The sequence below is a fragment of the Neodiprion pinetum genome, chromosome 1 (genome assembly GCF_021155775.2).
Source record: "Neodiprion pinetum isolate iyNeoPine1 chromosome 1, iyNeoPine1.2, whole genome shotgun sequence".
Lineage (NCBI taxonomy): Eukaryota > Metazoa > Arthropoda > Insecta > Hymenoptera > Diprionidae > Neodiprion > Neodiprion pinetum.
The window spans coordinates 39,070,879-39,092,249 of record NC_060232.1 but is presented as its reverse complement, the minus strand read 5'-3'; the positions used below and the strand labels follow the sequence as shown (position 1 = coordinate 39,092,249).

The window sequence follows — 21,371 nt, the reverse complement described above, 5'->3', positions numbered from 1 at the left end:
GCCTGTGCGTGCGTGCGTGCGTGCGTGCCTTCACCCTCCCCACCTACTCCTCCCCCTCCGCCTCCCTCCTCCTCCCACCGCTCCCCCTTCAACCTCCTCCTCCTCCTCCTCCTCCTCCTCCTCCTCCTCCTCCTCCTCCTCCTCTTCTTCCTCCTCCTCCCCATCCTCATCCTCCTCCTTCTCCTCCTCGTACTCCTCCTCATCGCCCACCCGCGTTTAATACACGTAAGCGCGTCACCCGGCTGCACACACATACCGGCAACAACGACACGACACGACGACGACGACGGTGACGGCGTCTGGAGCTGCGCTTCGTATCCTCATAGGAGTTACTGGATCTATCATGGTGAGACACGCGTGGGCGGATGCTGATTTCCTGGCTTTCTTATACGTACCACGTAGAGAGAAACCGTAGGAACCCGGAGCTCGCGCGATTATACAGATTTTCTACACTGCCAGGGGTAGAATTGCCAGGGATCTACCAGATCTGATGCTCCACCATGCGGCCCCGTGTACTCGATCTATACTTCAATTACTACAGATCGTTCGAAAATCGACCGCATTTTGCTCTCCGGTTTTTATGAACGAAAGGGTTGAAAAATACCTTCGACAGCGCATGCTTGTTCAATATTTAAAAATTAGATGAACCTTTGTGTTATTTGGTATGTTTTTTCATCTGGCACAGTTTAAGTGCAAGTGATAACATAATGTATGAGTGTAATTGTTGAAATCGATCATTGTACAAAATGAAAACAGTATTTTTCCAACTTTTTTTATGATGCAGAAATCATCGCTCATGCAAAAATTATGGCATATGTATGACAGAGATCGACTGTCCGAAACTTGTCGAAAGTGACAGAGTAGGGCAAAAAGAATAGAAACAAATGTTTGAAAATAATCTGACAGGTGAATATCGCAAATACCGGCGAGAAATCAAGATGCGACCGTTGATACTCTTCAAATTGACAGAAAGTAATATTTTCCCTATTATATATGTTTTCACCTTCGAAGGAAGTATAAAAGCTTCAATTTAGCTTACGGAATTCGCTCGTCCGTGATATCCGGATGTTTTCCCTCCGGGTATAGTTTACTCTTAATCAATACTTTATGATAAACCCCTGACTACGGATCAGCTGGCTTTACCTACAACCTCTTTCTATAAGCCGTACCATCTACGGAGGGATGGTGCCCACCGGTACTGCAGTGTACAAGATTTATCATACAGACGTATAAAATTGGAAGGGCGTGTGTGGAAATGAAGGGTTTATATACGGAGGAAGAGTTGATCCGTAAATCTTCTTCCGTTTCCGTTTCTCCATTTATATTATTTCTCTTAGGCACAACAGAAAAAATTGTATTAATTCTCTTATGCCGTTTGGATGATCCAATGTATATACCTAGGTATATATTACATATGTACTTACATACATACCTGTATATATACATATATATGTATATAATCTACCCGTATATGAATAGCGTATTTTTTTAATGTAACACGTATCAATCGAAGCCTGATGACTGTAAAAACATTTATTTAAATCGTGACGAGGCATCGAGTTTTTCATAAAATTTATGTGAATGCTATGTACCGATAAAGTTGTAGTACTGGCTTTATTATGACTTTTTTCAACATTCACGAATCGATGCACTATAATGCTGTACAGCTTCTGAACTGTATAAACTGCCGGCCAGAAGTTTGGGTATACCAGTCGAAATTTCTTGCCGCACTAAAAGTTAGATAGCGGACTCAAAAATAAAGATAATCAAAATTTCTTGGCGGCGTTTTAAAGACGAAAAATTTACCTTTATTTTTCTTTTTTATAAAATTCTCTACATTTTCTTTTGGCTCCGGTATATATTTTTGAACATGGACGTTTTTCGGCTATTTTTTAGCCGCCGGAAAGTAACCGCGTATCTTCGGGAAAAATTTTCCCTCGGTTTGTTCTGTGGTAAACTTAATAAGAATATCGAAACGTACATTTTAGTTTTTTTAGAAAGTTTCACAATTGCTCTACACGAAACTGTCGATATATATTTTTTTTTTTAATCTGTTTCGACAGTCTTGTGTGCGAACAGAAGCTACGAACACTTCGAAGGAAGCAAAATGAAGGTAGATCTGTTCTCTTTAAAACGCCGCCTGGAACGTTTGATTATCTTTATCATTGAGTCCGCTATCTAAATTTTAGTGCGGCGAGAAATTTCGACTGTTGTATCCAAACTTTTGGCCATCAGTGTATACGTTTGATGCGTATGAAAAAAAGAAAACACTAGTCGACTCATAATAGCGTAATAGTTTTTTAAACCGTTAAAAGACGTGGAAAAAATTTTGACAAATTATATGGAAAATAAAATTTATTACAGGCATTTTTCATGGCGTAAAAAATGGGTTCGGTATAATATACATACGCATGCACTTAGATACGCAAGGAAAAGCGATGGAATAAATTTATACAGCGCGAAGGAGCTGTATGTTTGTCTGCGAAGCAATAAGAAAATGAAAGAAATAATAATAGTAATAACAAAACGACCAGAGCCTGAATAAGACGTTTCTTGTTTATTTCGTTCTACTGCCTGCCGATGTCGCGGTAGGAAGCGATCGATAAAAAGCATTTGTGGGAGAACGTGAAAGACACGACTTGTATAAAGCAACTGTGACAAATTCTAGGGTGCACTACGGCGGTAAACGTGAGCCAGTAATAATTAAAATGAAGAATAAAGTAAATCCAGAGACGAAGCTGCAGGAACGGAAAATACTGAATTCGGAACTGTCAGTGCAAACGGAAGAAAAGATGTGCTTTACTGATTAATGAATTAATAATGGCATAACTGCAGTCTTTGTTTCGGCGACTATTCGGTCAGTTCGGGAATTTTCGGTGCATGTCATAAATTTGTACCGACATTAAGAGACCTTCAATAAAATTTGACACTTATTAGATCATATTCTTTTGTTTGGACATTGTAAGTAGCTGAAAAGCGTGCTGAATTGTCAACAGGTAAAAGTTGAACCCTGCATAGGAAATCGACAGGTGGCAAAGATCCTGCAAAGTCAGGTCTTATCGATAGTTACGCTTATATTTATATTAGGAGATTATATATATATATATGTGTGTGTGTGTGTGTGTGTGTGTATTAGGAGATTTCATGGGCAATACTCATTATTGGGGTCCCAGGGTAAAGGCTATTGTGAAAATAAGATAGTTTCCGAATACCCTTCGATTATCAAGGGTCTTCGAAAGTCTTGCCGTTACATCGCTGTATGTATATATTTCCCTGCGATCGGCAGCTGCGTTTTGCTTATCGTAAATTTATGCCTTTGTGTTTAAGCAAAGAATATTATCGTTCCTACACACAATGAACGGTTGTTCAAATCGAGTATAATATAACCGGAGTTTTCCCCGCAAGGTGCACTTTGACGCGGTCAATGGAGCGTCAAGTCCTCCGGCAATTCGAACATCGTCACACCCAGAAAAATGGATTGCCAAAGGTAACTTGTGATAAACCTTGAATGACAGGAATTTTGAAATAGTTTCCATCATCGAGTGAAATAATTTCTATATAGCGAACATATGCGTATATAAAATAATATTGCGAACGTCAGAATTGACGTCCCTGTTTCCCTGACGTTTGTCCGATATTTCCGCTGCAGCCGCATCAAATTTTCTGACACATATCATTCGTTCGTTTTTCCATACTTTTCTGACAACCGCGGAAGCTCAGGTTTGCTGAATTTTCAATCAAATAATTGGGGTTGTTATATAACCTCACGGGTACACATACAACGTATACATACAGACTCGAGAATCAATTCACGAGTCTGAGGACCTTCTTGAACGACGTCCTGTAAAGGTCTCCGAGCCAAAAGGGTTGTCCGATCGTATCGGTACACCGCTTGCGTGGGTATGAGGCCTCCACTTTGTACTCTCGTTTAACGTTATCGCTGCAATTTCATCGAAATAAATAATAACGTCGGTGAAACGAGTCGGCTGAATTTTCTCCCGAGTTTACCTTCGTTTCGTTGCAAACTCTTGTACGAATAAATTCGGAGATTAAAAAATACGGTAGAAAATTCCATTAAACTTCGAACGTTATTGTTATCACTGCGGACAATACGTATCGTAATTTTCACGAGAATCCGATTTTACTGATTTGAAAATTTCTTCTTCGCGCACTCCGAGCCGTGACGAGCGGCTGCAGAGTCTTTGATTCCTTATCGGTAAAACGCCACGCCGGCTGCAGCACACGCGTGAAAAACGTATAAACCGTGTATCGGAAAGGCGGCGAGATAAGCTAAGGGTGCGGAATGAGGTCGAAGCGAGGGTTGCAGGTGTACCAGAACGTGCGCACACGCCTAGAATTCACCCTCGAGTGGTGTGAGTACCGAGCACACGAAAGGTAAAGAAAATACCGCGGTAGATTCTACAGCGAGTTTCTTCTTCCCGAGAAAGATTACGCCGCGGCGTATATTTAATATACAGCGATGCTCCGCTGCGGAGGCGAGAGGCTTACATTGAAGCCATTGTCAAATTTTTATAATGGAAACCGGGTCACCGGACGAACGGAAATCCTACAAGCACACGGCGTCTTACGTATACAATTGAAGCGAAACATATCGCGGTTATGTAGAAGGAAGTAAAAGAAAACGACGCGCTTGGTCGCGGGGGAATCGAGGTAGAAAAGTTACGGCTGGGCTTTGTGGATCAGAGGTTAACATCGAAGCGTGCTCGGAGCTTCGGAGAGCTTCGCGGATCTCGCGCCGTTGAAGATCAAGACGAGTATAGGAGCCAGTCGCCTAGATCCGTCGCGGATTTCGTGGAGATGCGATAGAGAACGCTGATAATTGTGTGAAGTTCGGAAACGGCTCACGGCTGGCAGCAGCGACGTCCCTCCTCCACCTCCTCCTTCTCCCCGAGCCTCCCCCCCCGTCCTGACTCTCGAGGAAATATAGTGGCGCGGGCGAAATAAACAGAGAGAGGTTCGTTGTTATTACGAGGGTAAAAATATCTCGCTCGAAGGTATACGTATGCGTCTGCGTATATTATATACGCACACACACACACACACGGACAGGATCGCGCGGCGTTTAGTTGTCAGCTTAGCGCGAAGGCCAGGCTTTTCGCCGTTGGGAGTCGCATGCGATACGAGCGAGCGAGTTCGCCTCCCTTTGAAAAACGCATGTGATAAGTACACGTAAAAAAGGGTCACGTGTGTACAGGGTTAAAACGTAAGTGAATGGGAGTAATAATCGGTAGGAAGGGTGAAAGACAAGAAAAAAGAAAAAAAAAAGGAAACTGTGTCAACGTTGATCTCCTTCGGTCGTATATAATCCATGCGCTACGTTTGTAACTGCATGAGCGCGCGTGTGTGCGTGTGTGTGTGTGTGTGTGTGATGCGAAGCGATCGAGGGACCAAGTGAGCTCTGGCAAGAAAATTTAAGGGGGTGGAAAACCGGCGCGGGGGCGGCCGGCCTTATCGTATCGGAGGGAATCGGGCCGGATCGCGGAGGTTCCTCTTCCTCCTTCGATTCATCCTATCCGGGTTGCGTTGTGTACACCTCCGGCAGCGCGGCCGTCGGCGTCGCGTCGCGTCGCGTCGCGTCGGTGGTGGTGGACCGGTGCGAAGGCGCTCCCAAGCCACTCGCCAATCAATACGTGGGAACTCTCGACCCGACTCGACCCGACTCGCCGGCGAGCACCGCGCCTGCCACCAGCGGGCTGGAGCGGGAACGCGAAGCCAACATCATCATCACACACACCGTCTCTTATACCGCCACACAGCACACCCCTGAAAACGAAAGAGCCGAAAAACTATTTTTACTCAACTCGCACATACCATCAAGCACGAAAAACGAGCCACAACCGTTCGGATCATACCAGTAGAAGGAGATACCCGAACGACCGGAGAAACACACGTACCTACCTATCCGTCGTAATGCTGGAGTGTGCGTCGGGTGTGTTGCACCGGAGTGTTATAACCGTCGTCGACGGCGACCGGTACTTTTGTTGAAAATTAACGAAATAAGGAGAGGAGAAGAAAAAAAAAAAACAAACAAAAAACAAGAAGCAAACAAATAATCGAAGAAATTAATAAAAAAAAAAAAAAATAAAGCCAACCAATCAAACGAGGGGAACAAGCTTTCGCCGAATACACCCGCAACCACAGCAGCAGCAGCAGCAGTGACAACTGCAGCAGCGGTTCGAAACTGGGATATATATCGAATACACCTGTATACACGTTTTTTTTTCCTCCCTCCCCGCCCCCCGCCCCCTCCCCCTCTCCCCCGCTCTCTCTCTCTCTCCCTCCGGCCCCTCTTTCTTTCCGAGAACCCTCGATAAAGCCCACATTACTGTGTGAACGCGAGTGCGGGTGACCGAGTGGCAACGCGTTGTCTTGTACCGGTCATAGATCAGCGGTGCTGTTCGGTTGGAGGAAAACGCGGAGAAGCTGGTGCGGCACGGAGGAGGAACGGGCGGCTTCGACGACGACGGCGACGAGGAGGAGCAGTAGTTATCTGGCGAGAAGCGCCGAGGCGGAGGAGGAGGAGGACGAGGGCAAGGAGGACCCCGGGCGAGGTGCGCCGTACCCGAGGACGTCATCAATGGATCGCGAGAAGACGACGCGAGGCCTCGGCAGCACGCGGACGATCCCGGAGCTGAGCTAGGGCCATCTCCTTCCCTCCCTCCCCCCCTCTCTCCCGACCGCCCGATCCACCCGTCATCCCTTCCTCCCGCCCTCCCGCCCCCCAGCGTCGCTTAAAAGCCCTCCTAGCGTCATCCCGCCAAACCGAAACCTCCCCATCGGGGAATACGGGAGGAATGCTGCTGCTCCGTACGACGCGGAGGAGTTGCCGGCCCTGCAGAGGGTGAAAGTAGCGGTGAAAATACTGACTGGGGGGGGTTAAACGAAGGAAATAATACGGGAGGAACGAAGTAGAAAAGAAAAACTGAACAAGAGGAAGAAAAAGAAGAAGAAGAAGAAGAAGAAGAAGAAGAAGAAGAAGAAGAAGAAGAAGAAGAAGCGGAAGGAGAAGAAGAAGAAGTTCCATTCGGGGTGCCTCGTGTGTGCGGGATTATTCTGCGGGGGGTGCAGTGAGAGAGTTCGTGCGGTGTGCACATTTGGATTATATTTGGTGCTGGTATAACATCGTATTTTCGTGATTAAATCGCTATTATAATCGTATAGTAATATCGATATTCGTGGAGAATTGTGCGTTTCTCGTGTTTGAATAGAAAAAATTTAATCTTTTTTCACCCAGCAGTGAACGGCTTCGGTGGTCATCGGAAAGATCGGAAAGTGTGTTGAATAGGAGTGACGTGTGGTACGGTGTAATACGTAGCGGGACGTTAGTCGGGTATAACGCTGACGGGGTGCGGGAAGCATGCGGGGTTCGGGCGAGGCCCGGCGAGGTGGCCCCGGAGGACCAGGCTAAGGATCGCTACGAGTCACCCGCACCCGCCGCACCCGCACCCGCACGGACACCTCATCGCCAACGAGGAACGTTGCTCGACACCGAGCAACTGGTTACGCGGAAGGCGAGCTGGACTCGCTTTCAATCGCATGGAACATGATAGAGGTACGTCTGATACTGAATCTAGAGATGCCGCTTCGCCTCCTCACCCGCAAAAGTTCCCTTCATCAATTTCATTCCGAAACTTTAAATGGCTCCGACATCTATCACGCGAAACTCGTTCAGATACAGAGTGGAAAAACTGCATAAACATCATCGGTAATAACATCTCTTAGTACGTTGGGTATGTATGTGTAGTAATGACGACAAGATCGGTTCATTTCCTGCCTTCAATGAAAAACTCACTGTATGATGTCGTCTCGTTCTGTACAGATATTACGTCGATGGACGGAGAAGCTATTGTGCGGTATGAGTATCGGTTAGGTTGCAATTGATTCTTCAGCGTCCATTCGCACCACGTTTCGGTTTCGTGACCAAATCGGAATTGGTTGGTATTCATTGATTTTTGGTTTATCGTCGTCATGCCGTACCGACTGATATTGCACTTTCATTCATGGTTTGTTGGTGAGTCCTGTACTGAAATTCGTCTGAGATCTGTAGAAATTATGTTAATGGGCGGAGAAGGAAGTACAAATCATCGTACCACTGCAAGCTTGTAGGTTGCTTTTGTTGGAGGTGTTTGCTGTTCCATTCAATCAAATTTCCGAATTGCATCCGAAATTGGATCGTTGAACCATGAATAAACAATGTCGTGGCACAATTACCTTGCAGCTGAATAAAGAAACAGAAATAATCGACGTTAACGTATCCGGAAATATTTATAGTTCAGTATCCGTCCGCTTGTAACATTCGTTTGCAGTGTGAAATCGAATTTCAATTTTTACCTAACGATGCGCCTTAAATACGTGTGACTTACGACTTTGGATAACCTATCCATTTAAAATGAGATTCCTAGTTTTTATAATCTATATTACCAGTGACTGGACATTGTCTCAAAGCCGCATATTTAGCGTTTTCTCGAATCCTGAGTAAACAACCAGTGAGCATAACGGACACCAATGACAGTACCGATCGTTATTGTTTTATTCACGTTTGTTTCTCTTTAAACGAAACAACGGTCAATTGTCGACCGAAAGTCTGAAAATATCGCTGATTAAGTTTTCAATCAGTGATGTGTTGTTTTATTCTTGGATGTTTCGTTGAATTTTTTTATTCTCATTATCTCCTTCAACGTTTGTATTCGATACAGTTTATTACATTGGGTTCAGATGGCGTTGGTTTCGTTTTTCACGCTGTTGCTCTTCGTTACGGCGACTGCGATCATCGGTTAAACCATTACCTGTCAAAACGGTGTTAGGAGTGATGGGGAGGGGTACCCTGCAGGTGCGGGAATATGCGAACGAGCACCGATCGATGGAGAGTTAAAAGCATTTCAATTCATCATCCGCCACTTAGATGGGGCATGAAGGCGTAATTGTCGTCATGCCTACACGGTGGAATATTATTTAAAAATTTCTATTAGGTATTATAATTGGGAACAAAAATTTTTTCCTCTTCTTTTGTTTTTATTATCAGTACGATGTTCTGAAACTGCGAAGGTCCCATCGGGGGTAATTAGCGACAATTAACCGATTATAGGAGGAAAATTAAGGAATGACGCAAAAATGACAAGAAAGGAAAAAATAACCGCTTGTTAAAAATGGTGTACGTTACACTCCCGTGGCCACGATAAACCCTCGCTTGACCAACGTCCATTCAATTTGGAAGCTACGGTAAACAAATGCCAGTCACTCGGCCGCCCACTCAACCGCCGCCAACGTGCCGCTGCTAATCTTTAAGCGGCAGCGGCGAGGGAGGAGAAAAAGAGCCACGATTCGACGTTATGACAATGAGCAGCACGCAACATTAGTCAAGTTTGCGTCCGGGAAAACAATTGGGGGGGGACTGATGCGTCGAATGGTATTTTCACGCAATTGAAATCACGTTAGCTACGTATCTTTAGGGGGTTGGGGATCTTTGAAAGGAATTTCTTCTCAATTCTCTGTGTTTATAACAAATTTTTATGAAGGCTGGACGCCCGTCGTTTGATGTAAGATCATTCTAAGGTCAGGATTTCGTAAAAGGTTCTCACAGCTACTCTGGTCAATGTTGATTACAAGTCTGATCAGCAATCACGTGGCGTCTCTTCTACTTTGTCAGTTTCTCAAAATGATACATCTATTATCCTTGACCTATTTAAAAAGTTATTCACAACAAATTTTCAAATTACTCGTAAACGGCAAAGCTGATTTGATTTCTGTTCTAGCGGAACACCGTGATGGTCTACACATTAATGAAATTCAAGATGATTTGGCAGGAAAATTTCAAATGTTTCCAACTTCTAGGTCTGCATAACTTGAATGAACTTTATGATTTTCCAACAACTGAATTCAACCCATTTGCAGACAAATTTATCAGCGCGAACTTCCATTCAATTTACAAACTAAAATGTGATTTAATGTAACGATCTTCAGACATGCAGAGCAAATTTTTGATACAAGACAAGCATCTCTGTATCACACAAATTTAACTATACACCAATTTCAGTTACTTCTCCTGTGACTTTCCGGTATACTCACAATCAATATATCAGAGATTTTTATACCTCTACACATAGCCAGGAACTTGTTTTTCTCACTACGATTTAAAATAGTTTAAAACTGATCGTAATATAACGACGATTGCCTTTACTTTGTATAAACGCGACATCTTGCACGTGAACTGATTTCGCCGCGAATCCATTACAGTGGAAACGACTGTAGATGATGGTGAAAGAAAATTGGTTTATCGAAGAATTTCGCTTAAACGCGATATTATTTAAAAATTTTCTACACCACCCAGTGCAGCTATAACGCATCGGAACTCGTAATTTTTTTCATAATAAGGAACTCGTCTTGGAATTTATTTCAGATGTCGAGCGGAATCGGTGCAACTGCGATGGGGATCGGTGTTAGTCATGGAACGGAAGGGGGTGGCTGTCGCTTAAGAGCGCAGAGCCAATCCCAGGGCCAGTCGCAGAGTTCAGGAACAATGGTTCAGCACGGCAATCCGCAACAATCGACACAGCAACAGCAGCAGCAACAGCAACAACTACAGCAGCAGCAACAACAGCAACAACAGCAGCAGCAGCAGCAGCAGCAACAGCAACAACAACAGCAACAGCAGCAGCAGCAGCAGCGCGCTGGTACGCGCGACGCATTTGTTGGACGATCTAAAAAGGACAACTGTTGCCTGTGCTGGTGCTGCTGTTGCAGTTGCTCGTGGTATTGGCGTTCTTACCTAATCACTATGTGTCGTATTCTTATTTTTATGTCTTGTTTTGCGGCTTCTCTTTTTCTTTACCGCTTGTCGTCGTTGTTACTTTGCTTGTTTGCAAATCTTCTATCTCCTTGGTGTTCGGTTGCGATGAAAATTTTAAGGGATCCTTACTTGTCCCAGAGGCAATCATATAATAGCTATGTTGATTACCGCTGCTTCGTGCTTTTCACCGATCCATCAATCCTAGTCGTTTAATCTATCTTTGAAATTTTTCTGTTTCATGCTGCCTGCAGGAACAAGTGGTAAGCTGAAAATTAATACAATTTCGTTAGTCATTGTGCGACCTCGCACCAAAAGTTCATGAAATTGGCGACAAGCGATGTCGTCCACTTTCTTCGATATATCAGGATAGTGGCAAGATAAGTCAGGTCTGGTTAAGTCAAGTTAGGTTACATTATGGTAGAATAGGGTTTGTGATGTAAACGTTTGATCTTATCTCTACGTTAGTACTCACTTTTCCGTCGGCTTTATCGCATCAGGTGCGTTCAAATTTCCCACTCCAATTTGAATTTTCGGCTCCCCGCGTCTAGATCATTCGACATAGGTGCTTGAGCTTGGGAAAATGATAGATACTTGCATCTTAGGATCTTTTCAAAGTTGCGTTGACCCATGAAAAGTCAAATAAAATTAATTATGTCCGTTTTATTCGAATGCCGGGTGGCCGTGATAACGCCGTTAAACGGTATTGCATGTACTTTTAAATATTTAAAACTTATCGTGCATTTAAAATCGAATTGTTTCTCGTCACCTTTGCATAGGTATATAACCTGCCACTCGGATTCCTAATACATGTAATCAAGTTGTTGCTTCGTGGCGATCGAATCATCAACCGGAGTCGCGCACGAACATCACATAAATTTTCACGGTACAATGCTCAACCAGCACGAAAGCTGTCGTTGTAATCCAGAAATACTTTTGTTATCCTTGTGGCGTGTTATACACCCTATAGAAACGCGGCCCTGTTCCGCTGAGTGGAAATATAACGAGTTATTTGGTATTTGACAACCTCTCGGCCCCTGGAGGCTGCCCCCGGCAAGTGTAAAGATCGAATTCTAACCTTTGCCATTCATGCGAAACAGCTACGCCTGACTAGCGGCAACCCGAGGTACGTAACGCGTGTGTTACGAGCCAATATTCGCGCGACCGTATCGACCTCGCGTCTGGAACGGGTCGGCGCCAAGAACGCCGACTCCATACATACATACAGCCTCACCGTCCAACGGTTGTTTACGGTGCATACAGGATGTTTCCGAGCAAACACCCCAGTACGTTCGGTTGCCTATGGTCGGGTGTTAGCGATGCCCGTAGAGATCGGTAACATGAGAAAAGCAAATTTCGATATTTGCTATTATTTTACCGACACAGCGATGCAATATATATTTTTTTCTTCCGTTTTTGGTCAATAGTACAGAACTACCAGTTAGAAATGACCAGCTAAAAATGTTAATCGATTACCCCCTTTTACCATTATACTTGCTACTTTACCACATGCAGATGTTTTGTCGACACGGGCGAAACGGGGGACGATAGGCAACCCGACACACTGCGACGCTTACTCAGAAACACCCTATGTGCACACCGGGGGCTCTCAAGTTCTTGTACGAATGCCAATTAGCGGCTTCCCGCGAATCTTTATCGATATGACTCTGCTTTAGCTTCGTTCTGGGACCTTGCTTTTGAACCCGTCTGTAAGTGAATTGTACCCGTTACAGCGGATTACGACTAGATGTACGCGTTACTTTTTCTAACCATCATGCTTCGCGAGCGATTTATTGTGCCCAAGCCGCAATCGTTAGTCTGTCGGATGTAGATATTTATACCATGGATCAATATCCTAAAAATGCTTATTTAATATTCGTAGAATACTGTTTCACGTTAGGGTCGACGTTCGGAAAATCGACAGCGTTATGTATATACCCACTCGTCGCATGCATGCTACACAGTAATTGTCCCTAGAGAAGGTATATCCTTAGTGGCACGCATGCGATATATCATGCAGCGGCCATATTTAATTTGAGTGGGGAATTCCCCGTATCAACTATTCAGAAAACCGAAAGGACGACTGGAGCAACAACTAAAAGTTGCAAATCCGTGATACACATCTGGTCTTTGTATTTTAGATTGTTTTGAATAAATATTACAACATAACTTTTAGAAATATGGGTTGATTGAAAATTGCTCAAGCAACCGCTAGCCATAGGTATTTTTTGGAAGCAAGCCAAGGGCACGATGGGCGCGGGGGTAATCGTAGCGTCTTACACTTACCGACTCAGTTATGGGATTTTCATGATGTCCAATGAGCCGGTAATGATAGGAAATTTCTATACTGAAAGCTCCCCTCATCGTCTCTCGCCTAGTTGCACCAAGCTTAAAAATGCTCCATTTAGCTGGTTGTCTTTCACAATGTCCGATTCAGACGATACAAAGTACTCGAGAAATGCTCACTGCGGCTGATACCACCTGTTCTTGTAAATCTATCAAAATCCCGTAACGTGTAACTTTTTCTGCGAGAAACGATCGTGCTCGTCCGACGCCTGGCGGCGACTTGACGTAATGTCAATAGTTCATCGACTCACAACGCGCTAACAAACGGTGTTAATCCCTGTTCCTAGTTTGGCTGCTGTCGGCGGTGGAGGCCCAGGGGGTGGTGCCGGCAACTCCGGGGACCAGGGAAAGAAGAAAGGCGGAGGCGGTGGGGACTTGGGGTCCGGGGGTGGCACCGGGGGTGACCTCACGGGCGATGGCCTCGACGGCCTCGACGGAAACGGTGACGTCGCCTGCAGCAGCTTCGAGGAGATCAGAGAGTGGGGCTCCTCGTTCGACAGGCTGATGCACAGCGCCGCGGGGCGCAAGCTCTTCCGCGAGTTCCTCGTCAGCGAGTACAGCGAAGAGAACATTGCCTTTTGGCTTGCCTGTGAACAGCTCAAGCTCGAACGAAACCCGGAGCGCATCGAGGAGAAGGCTCGATACATCTACGAGGACTACATATCCATTCTTTCGCCGAAGGAAGTGAGTAGATCCCAGGCTTTCAGCTCGAAACGCTTAAATATACTATTCGCTGCAGGGGAACATATGGGATTTGAGATTGTCGTAAATTCGTTGTCAGTGCTGGAGGCAAAACGACAACCCCCGAGATCTACCTATATTGTTTCCGATGAGTCAAGCTTTTGTCAATGATGTGCTTAAGCGAACGAGAAATTCTTCAAACATGTAGTCATAGCGTCTGCGGTACTTATTCTTTTATTTGTATCCCAAAGCGAAGTGTTATTATGCTTGTAGACTTGTCGACGTCAATCCGAAGGCGAGAACAAAATAAAAAAACACCAACGGTCTTGGTCAATTTCAATGCAAGTTTCGTCATCCACAAATTCATTCGTTTAAGCATCCTTGGTCCCATCACTCATGTCCTAATGTGTGTACATAATATGCCTATACGGAATCAAATTTCCATCCGGAATTCGGAAAAAATAAATTGATCGTCTCAGATATACTGAGATACTTTTTGAACATTTATTACTGTATTCACTGTGTTGAAATTTACAAATCTTCCTCCAGATTTGACGAAACGTTGACAATTATCGGGACTTTAACTACGCACAACTCAGCGTCGTTATTTATTTAACTCTGGTACAGTTTTAATAATTTTCGGTAGATTTCAATCTTTTTTTAAAATGCATCTTACTGTAATATGACATAAAACTGAAGAAGTAGTTTCACGTACTCTATGTCGTATGAATTATGATTATACTGCGATATATTGCGATTATAACTTTGAATTCTGCGTGCCAGAAAAGGGGAGGTCCTTGGCCTGTTGACCTTGCGTACATGTGACCTTAATTCAGCGACTTCAGCTGTGCCTGTGACCTCGCGACCTTCTTTATTTGAGTATTCAGTTTCCTTCCTTTTTCCTTCTTTCTCTTTCCAACAAGTTTTCTAAACTCGGGAGGATCGAGTTTCGACGTATCGTGCACTGGCGTGACGCATCGAGGGGTATACCTATGGCAGTGAATCATTACGGCCTGTTTTTCTCTGCGAATCACATTTGTGGGAGTATCCGTCGAAGTTTTCGTTCATGATATATTCGAGTACATACGGGGAAATTAGTACCTAAGATGTGGGAAAAATCAAGAAGTGGCACTGACGAAGTAGCCGTCTTAGAGGCTGCATTATCGACCGGGGTCAGATCGATTGTCATGTGTCACGATACTGAAATAATTTCTAAACATTCATTTCATATCGTCTTTGTTGTCCTATTTCAGTAAGTACCATAATACATCGGGTACGACATAAAGTATACGAATGACGAATTTCAGGTGAGCCTGGATTCGCGAGTGCGAGAAATCGTGAACAGGAACATGGTGGCACCAACGCCAAACACATTTGACGAGGCGCAGCTCCAGATCTACACACTGATGCACCGAGACTCGTATCCACGTTTCGTCAACAGCGACATCTACAGAAGGGTGGCACGCCTGGGAAGCGGACCGCCGAGTCCATCGAGCGGCGAGCAAGGATTGCCGAGGAGCAAATCAAGGTCGACGAAAGAGAAGGACAAAGACAAGGACAAGGACCGGTCCTTGGCGATGGCAACGTAATCCAGACCATCCCCTCTAAACGCTGCAGAAGACTCGATCTCCGCAGAACTACTTCGATACTCGGTAACGATATAATAATATCTTACGGAGTGAGATGGCCATGCAAAGGTACCTGCAGGATAACAGCGGCATGACCTGGCCTCACGCCGCCGTCAGACATTCCCTGTTGATTCTTGGTCAACCCTCCAGGATGCCCACTTAAGATTGCAGTCTCGTTGCCCAGGGTCGAGGGCTGGTTGCACCATTCCAGGGACGGGACCATACGGAAGGACCTCGAAGCCCGCTGGACGAAAAATATGAGTTTCGGAAACTTGACGAGGATGCCGCGACGTGAAATGACATTAATAAAATAGGCGGGGGGGTGGGTGCAGGCGGGCTGCTGCTATAACCGCTACTGCTGCTGCTACCGTAAATTATATACATAGATATATACATATACTTGACTGCATCAACGGGTATACATAATAGGTATATATATATATCGTATATATATATATATATTATTGGGTATAATAACCATCGAAGAAATGCGCAACAATCAATAATCAATCAATGATGATATATGCTATAATAATAACATTAATGATAATAATAATAATAATAATAATAATAATAACAACAACAACAACAACAACAACAACAGTAATAATAACAATGATGATTATGATGATATCTAATAATAATAACAATAGTAAATAATATTAGTAGTAATAATATATATCTTATACGCATGAACGAACGGAGAAACGAGAAGCACGTACATATATTATACATTATATAATACATGTATATCTAAAAACGAACAAGGATATAATATAATATACATGTAAAATAACAAAAACAAAAACAAAAGAGAAAACCAAAAAGAAACACGAGTAAACGAAGATTTAAGCTCTTTACACGCACAACCAAAGTTCATCACGTACTATACTACATACCGTATACATATATATATACATATATATATATATATATATATATATATATACATACGTGTTTGTATATATACTATGTTAAATTATGATAATGCGTAAACCGTCGAGAATAAGGAGAAGAAAAAAAGAAGAAAAAACCATTTATACACGCCGCTTCAAGTAGCATGATGTATACCTAAATGTGCGGGTACGTCTGTTGTACTGTAATGCACCTGTACATTTCGCTAGCCGTTGATTGATTGCACATATTTTTATGTTTTTCCTATACTGCTGTAGTCGGTCGGTGTGTGTACCTGTAAATGAGGTGGGGTCGTTAATTAATGTAGGCATATAGTTACTCTGACCGTCTCCGAGACAACTGGGACAGACACTACAGCAACGACAAGAACAACATCAAAAACACAAAAACAAAATATTAAAAGAAACGAAAAGCAAAATATGAAAAAATGAAAATGGCACAGAAACAAAACGTCACTATATTACCTATCCAATTACTGTATAGTATATCTGTTGCATTAACTTTTTTGATGTAGGTACATGAATACGTTAGACATATACGTATATATATATACATACGTACATACCTATATACATACGCATACATGGAACATCTTATACCAAACTCGTTACCTGTCATTTTTTATTATACTCTATAATAATTATATTATATACTATTATAATATATTGTTGTAATTATAACCATTGTATTTATAATATTAATTACGTGAAGAATACGATTGAAAGTGAGAATGAGTGAGATGTGAAAAAGGAACGGAAGAATTGAGCAGGTGAAAAAAGAAAGAAAGAGAGTGTGACACGGTGGTTGATCTCTATCGCAGATCCAGATATATATATATATGCACACTTATACTATACGTAAAATAATTTCTTACTTCAGGAAAGCAATTGGAATGAATGCCCATGTGTAAACGCAGCCATAAATATACAATCGCCTATGTATAACTCGAACGGATCTTGAAAATGAGAAATCAGTTACGAAAGATGGAATATTAATATCTGACCCGAAAGAAAATTATTTACGGGCGGATACCTGCACAAATTTTCTCTTTTTAACCTGAAACAATATGCCAAAGAAATATACAGTACCTTGTACACTTATATTCTATAAATGTAAAATCGAGTAAGACGTATTTTATACTTATGGATATATATGTGTCTGTGTGTATATATATATATATATATATATATACACGAGTCATACAGTAGATGATACGTCGAGCTTCGAAATGTACAGATTGTACTTTATACCGCGTAAGATGTAAGCTACTGTTATGCAGGCCCTTGTACCTATACTTACTTCTAATGATAACAAGTTATAGAATTCGTATAAGTATATAATATACATACATGCATATACATATATACATATATATATATATACACACACACATGACACCTTTTAATCTGCGGACAGGGAGGAGAACACGCGTGGTCTATTATCGAGGGCCTAAAGACGAAACGTGGGAGGAAATTGAAAATTTCTTCGTTCATTTGTATTTTAAATTGAGTAAATTAAACGCGTATTTATATCCCCTCCCACCTTACCTGACCGGTACGTTTACCTATTGACCTACCTACTCACCTACTTGTCTGCCTACCCGCCTAGTCTACCGTTTGACTCTTTCTAATGTTGTTACACATACGTTACATATACATATATACGTATATGCATATGTGTATATGTATACGTATATTATATTATATACTCATGCGTATAGTTATCGCGCCCTATACATACATACCGTTGAAATATGATGCATTCAGCAAGAGGAATGGAAGAGAAATCGATGCGTATATATTAGTTGTACAAATGAAAAGAAAGAACCAAAAAAAGAAAATCAACATATTTTTTTTACGATATTATTTATCTAACTACATGGTAATTTCGTATTCTTTGTTTGTTTATTTATTGATTTATTTATTTATTTATTCATTTATACGATACGTTGATAGTGGTGATACGTTTGTTATAAACTGGAAGAAAAATATTTAACCAAAGAGAGAAAAATAATTATATAGTTATTGTACTTATTATTTTTAATTATCGTTATAATTATATTTACTCAATAATATATGTGAAATTCGGTAACAGGTGATATCCTCAACCGTATAAAAAAAAAAAAAAAAAAAAGTCTACAGCTATATCGGATACTAAACACTTGTAATAAATTATTCTACTGAATGTGCATTAACATATAATTAATCGTTACGTATGTAAGTCTTATTTACAGTTTATCCCAAGTTAATCAATTTATAAATTCTGCGTTTTATATATATATATCAATATATATATATATATATATATATTGATATATATATATACATATTCTTATACATACAGTTGATCGAAAAAATTTCACATTTAGTAGAATAATCTGAACACGTATTTATGTACCATTATTTTGGAATCCAATTGTACCCACGATGACACACTTCAACATTCTGACGAAAATCCGTACAATTTGAGCCTGAAACGTGAGGTATACAATATGCAGTAACTTTTTTCACCGATTCGTTTAGGAAACAGAGGTATTACGTCCGGCAATTATTGCATCTCGAACGTGGAGTGTGTGAACATACATAGAGAGAGAGAGAGAGAGAGACAGAGAGCACAGAGCTGTATCATAGGGGATAATTATACCGTTATTGATATGCTAACAAATCGACGAGTTGTGTAGGGACACTTGCAGGTGTCCTTCAGGATCGACTCGGTGCAGTCAGGAAGCGTTCTGCGAGTACCTACCTCTGTAAAGGTATATAATAATAATAATCATAATAATAGTAATAACAATACCGACACTCAATGCACAACTTGTCTACAAGCGAGTCTAAGGAATTATAGTAAAATAAAAATAGAAAAAAAAAAAATTAAATAAAATAATTACAGCGACAATTTTTATTGTTATAAAATATTGCAGAATAATAATCAAAGAAATTAAATATCGTATCATAACTGCTCCGTCAGACTCTGTGGCACTCACCTAGTATTCAAATATCGAACGCGCGAAAATTCGAACGACCCGAATGTCGACAGATTCAAATTTAACTCCGGCTCGGTTCCGGGCGAGGAAAATACAATAGAAACGCAACTCTGATGTAATCTGTCGTTAGGTATACATTTTATATGCATTATGGTACTTTCATCATGATGGGTAATCACGAAATCAATATTACATCTTCGACCAGCTACTGTTGAAAATTTTCTTTGATTGTATTTTTACAAGGCAAATCGGCGTCTTGCAGAATTTTATACAAATTTCAAAGTTTGTGATATAAGTATATGTATTATATGTATTAAGTATTTATACAAAGCCTGTGCACCGGTTTTTAAGGCGACATGTTTGAATTTTTTTTTCTGATTTCATTGTAAAGTAATGCCGCTTGTTACGTAAAAAAAGGCGGCTGAACAGGAACGCGTGTAATTCGCGATCAAGTATAATCGATCTTCTTTTGTCGCATCGAACAAAGAAATAGAATCAACACCTTCTGCAATTCGGATTTCCGGTCATAACCCATGAAAACCGTGAACAAAACTGACTTCCACATAGTTTATTTAAAAGTTTTCTCTATTCCTTGTAAACAATAAACGATCCACTTCCAATTAGTTTAGAAAAAATCTGTTGAATTTTTAATCTCCACTCGTTCGGCATCGGCTTAACAGTAATACAACGTTTCCAATGCTCCTAATTTCTTCCAGAACTTTCCAAGTGCAACACGAATATTTTAATTTCTTGTTGCTTTATGGTCCACTGTTGTTTCACTTCAAATTATAACTAATAGGATCAATTTCGACCAGCGTATATCATATATATATATATATATATATATATGTAATACGATGCAATGACGAATAAGCGGATTTGCAGAGCGGATCTGTCGCGAACAATGATATATTCGAGTTGATAATTAAATCAATTCGAATGATGAATAGGATAATAAATATATCTCTAAGTCACGTGCATATGTGTTCAACAATGTACAAGGATAACATATGTATGAGAACACGTTCGTGCGAGATAAAATTAAACGATAAAGAACCAAAAATTGTTAATCGTATCTCGCATAATGCGAGTATCATACACGCACTCTTACATAAATTCTGTAATGCGTATGTGAGGTTTACTCTGTATAATTATAAAACGAAAGGTAAACATGATATATAAATACATATATATATATATGTATATATATATACATATATTATGTTATATATATAATAAAACTTTCACATCAAGTTTTCGGCCTATGTATAAATATATACGTATACAGCGCGCATTTTGGGATCGAAATTGAATCCACAATACTGGAGAAGAAATTTAAACATTCGGGGGAATATGTTTATATCGAGTTATAACGTCGTAACTAATATGTATATGTGGCATTGCAGCACACATGCATGTATAGTGCGTGTCTATACCAGTCGACGCGTTGAAATAATCTATCAATTTATACATTACTCGTATATAAATTATATTCAAAGACGGTTTTACATGAATATTAGTGTGTACGATCACTTACGTGGCGGCTATTCGGTAACGATATACGTATATGAACAAGAAACAGGGGGAGGGGGGAGATACAGCGAGAACGAAAAGATGCAAGAGCCATATTTTACCGATGTTGTAATTGTACATGCACGTAAAAACGTACGATATTCCATGCCAAAAATATACCGCATAACACAAAATACACGCGCTATGATAGCGATAGATACGTACATAGAACTGTAACTAATTATCGGTATGTATGCGAATGTATAATAGTCAACGAAACACAAAAAAAAAAAAAAAAGAAAAAAAAAACGTATAATATAAATTAAAATCAAAACGCATCATTTCATACACATACGATTCAAATCCTCTGCTCCATTTTGTGCGCGCGAAAATTACGTGACACACAACGAGACTGCACAATAAAAGATTAATTCTAATAACATTAGACATGTATTATAATACTTGTTATAATTACGACAATTATATATTAAATATATATGGT

The 21,371-nt window shown here is 41.3% G+C and overlaps 1 protein-coding gene across 3 annotated transcripts; it reads left to right on the top strand.

The window, feature by feature from the left end:
- The first annotated feature begins 4,818 nt into the window (after positions 1 to 4,818).
- Positions 4,819 to 21,203, top strand: Dhit (Double hit). Of its 3 annotated transcripts, XM_069134763.1 has the most exons (5): positions 4,819 to 7,135; positions 7,256 to 7,573; positions 10,418 to 10,770; positions 13,438 to 13,834; positions 15,139 to 21,203. In XM_069134763.1, the coding sequence occupies exons 2-5, from the start codon at positions 7,565 to 7,567 to the stop codon at positions 15,418 to 15,420; spliced, it is 1,041 nt and encodes a 346-aa protein (XP_068990864.1). In that variant the 5' UTR covers positions 4,819 to 7,135; positions 7,256 to 7,564; the 3' UTR covers positions 15,421 to 21,203. The 3 variants fall into 3 exon arrangements, with proteins under 3 accessions (XP_068990864.1, XP_068990862.1, XP_068990866.1); XM_069134761.1 differs by having other exon boundaries at positions 4,819 to 7,573; XM_069134765.1 differs by having other exon boundaries at positions 4,820 to 7,573; positions 10,418 to 10,767.
- The last annotated feature ends 168 nt before the right edge of the window (positions 21,204 to 21,371 follow it).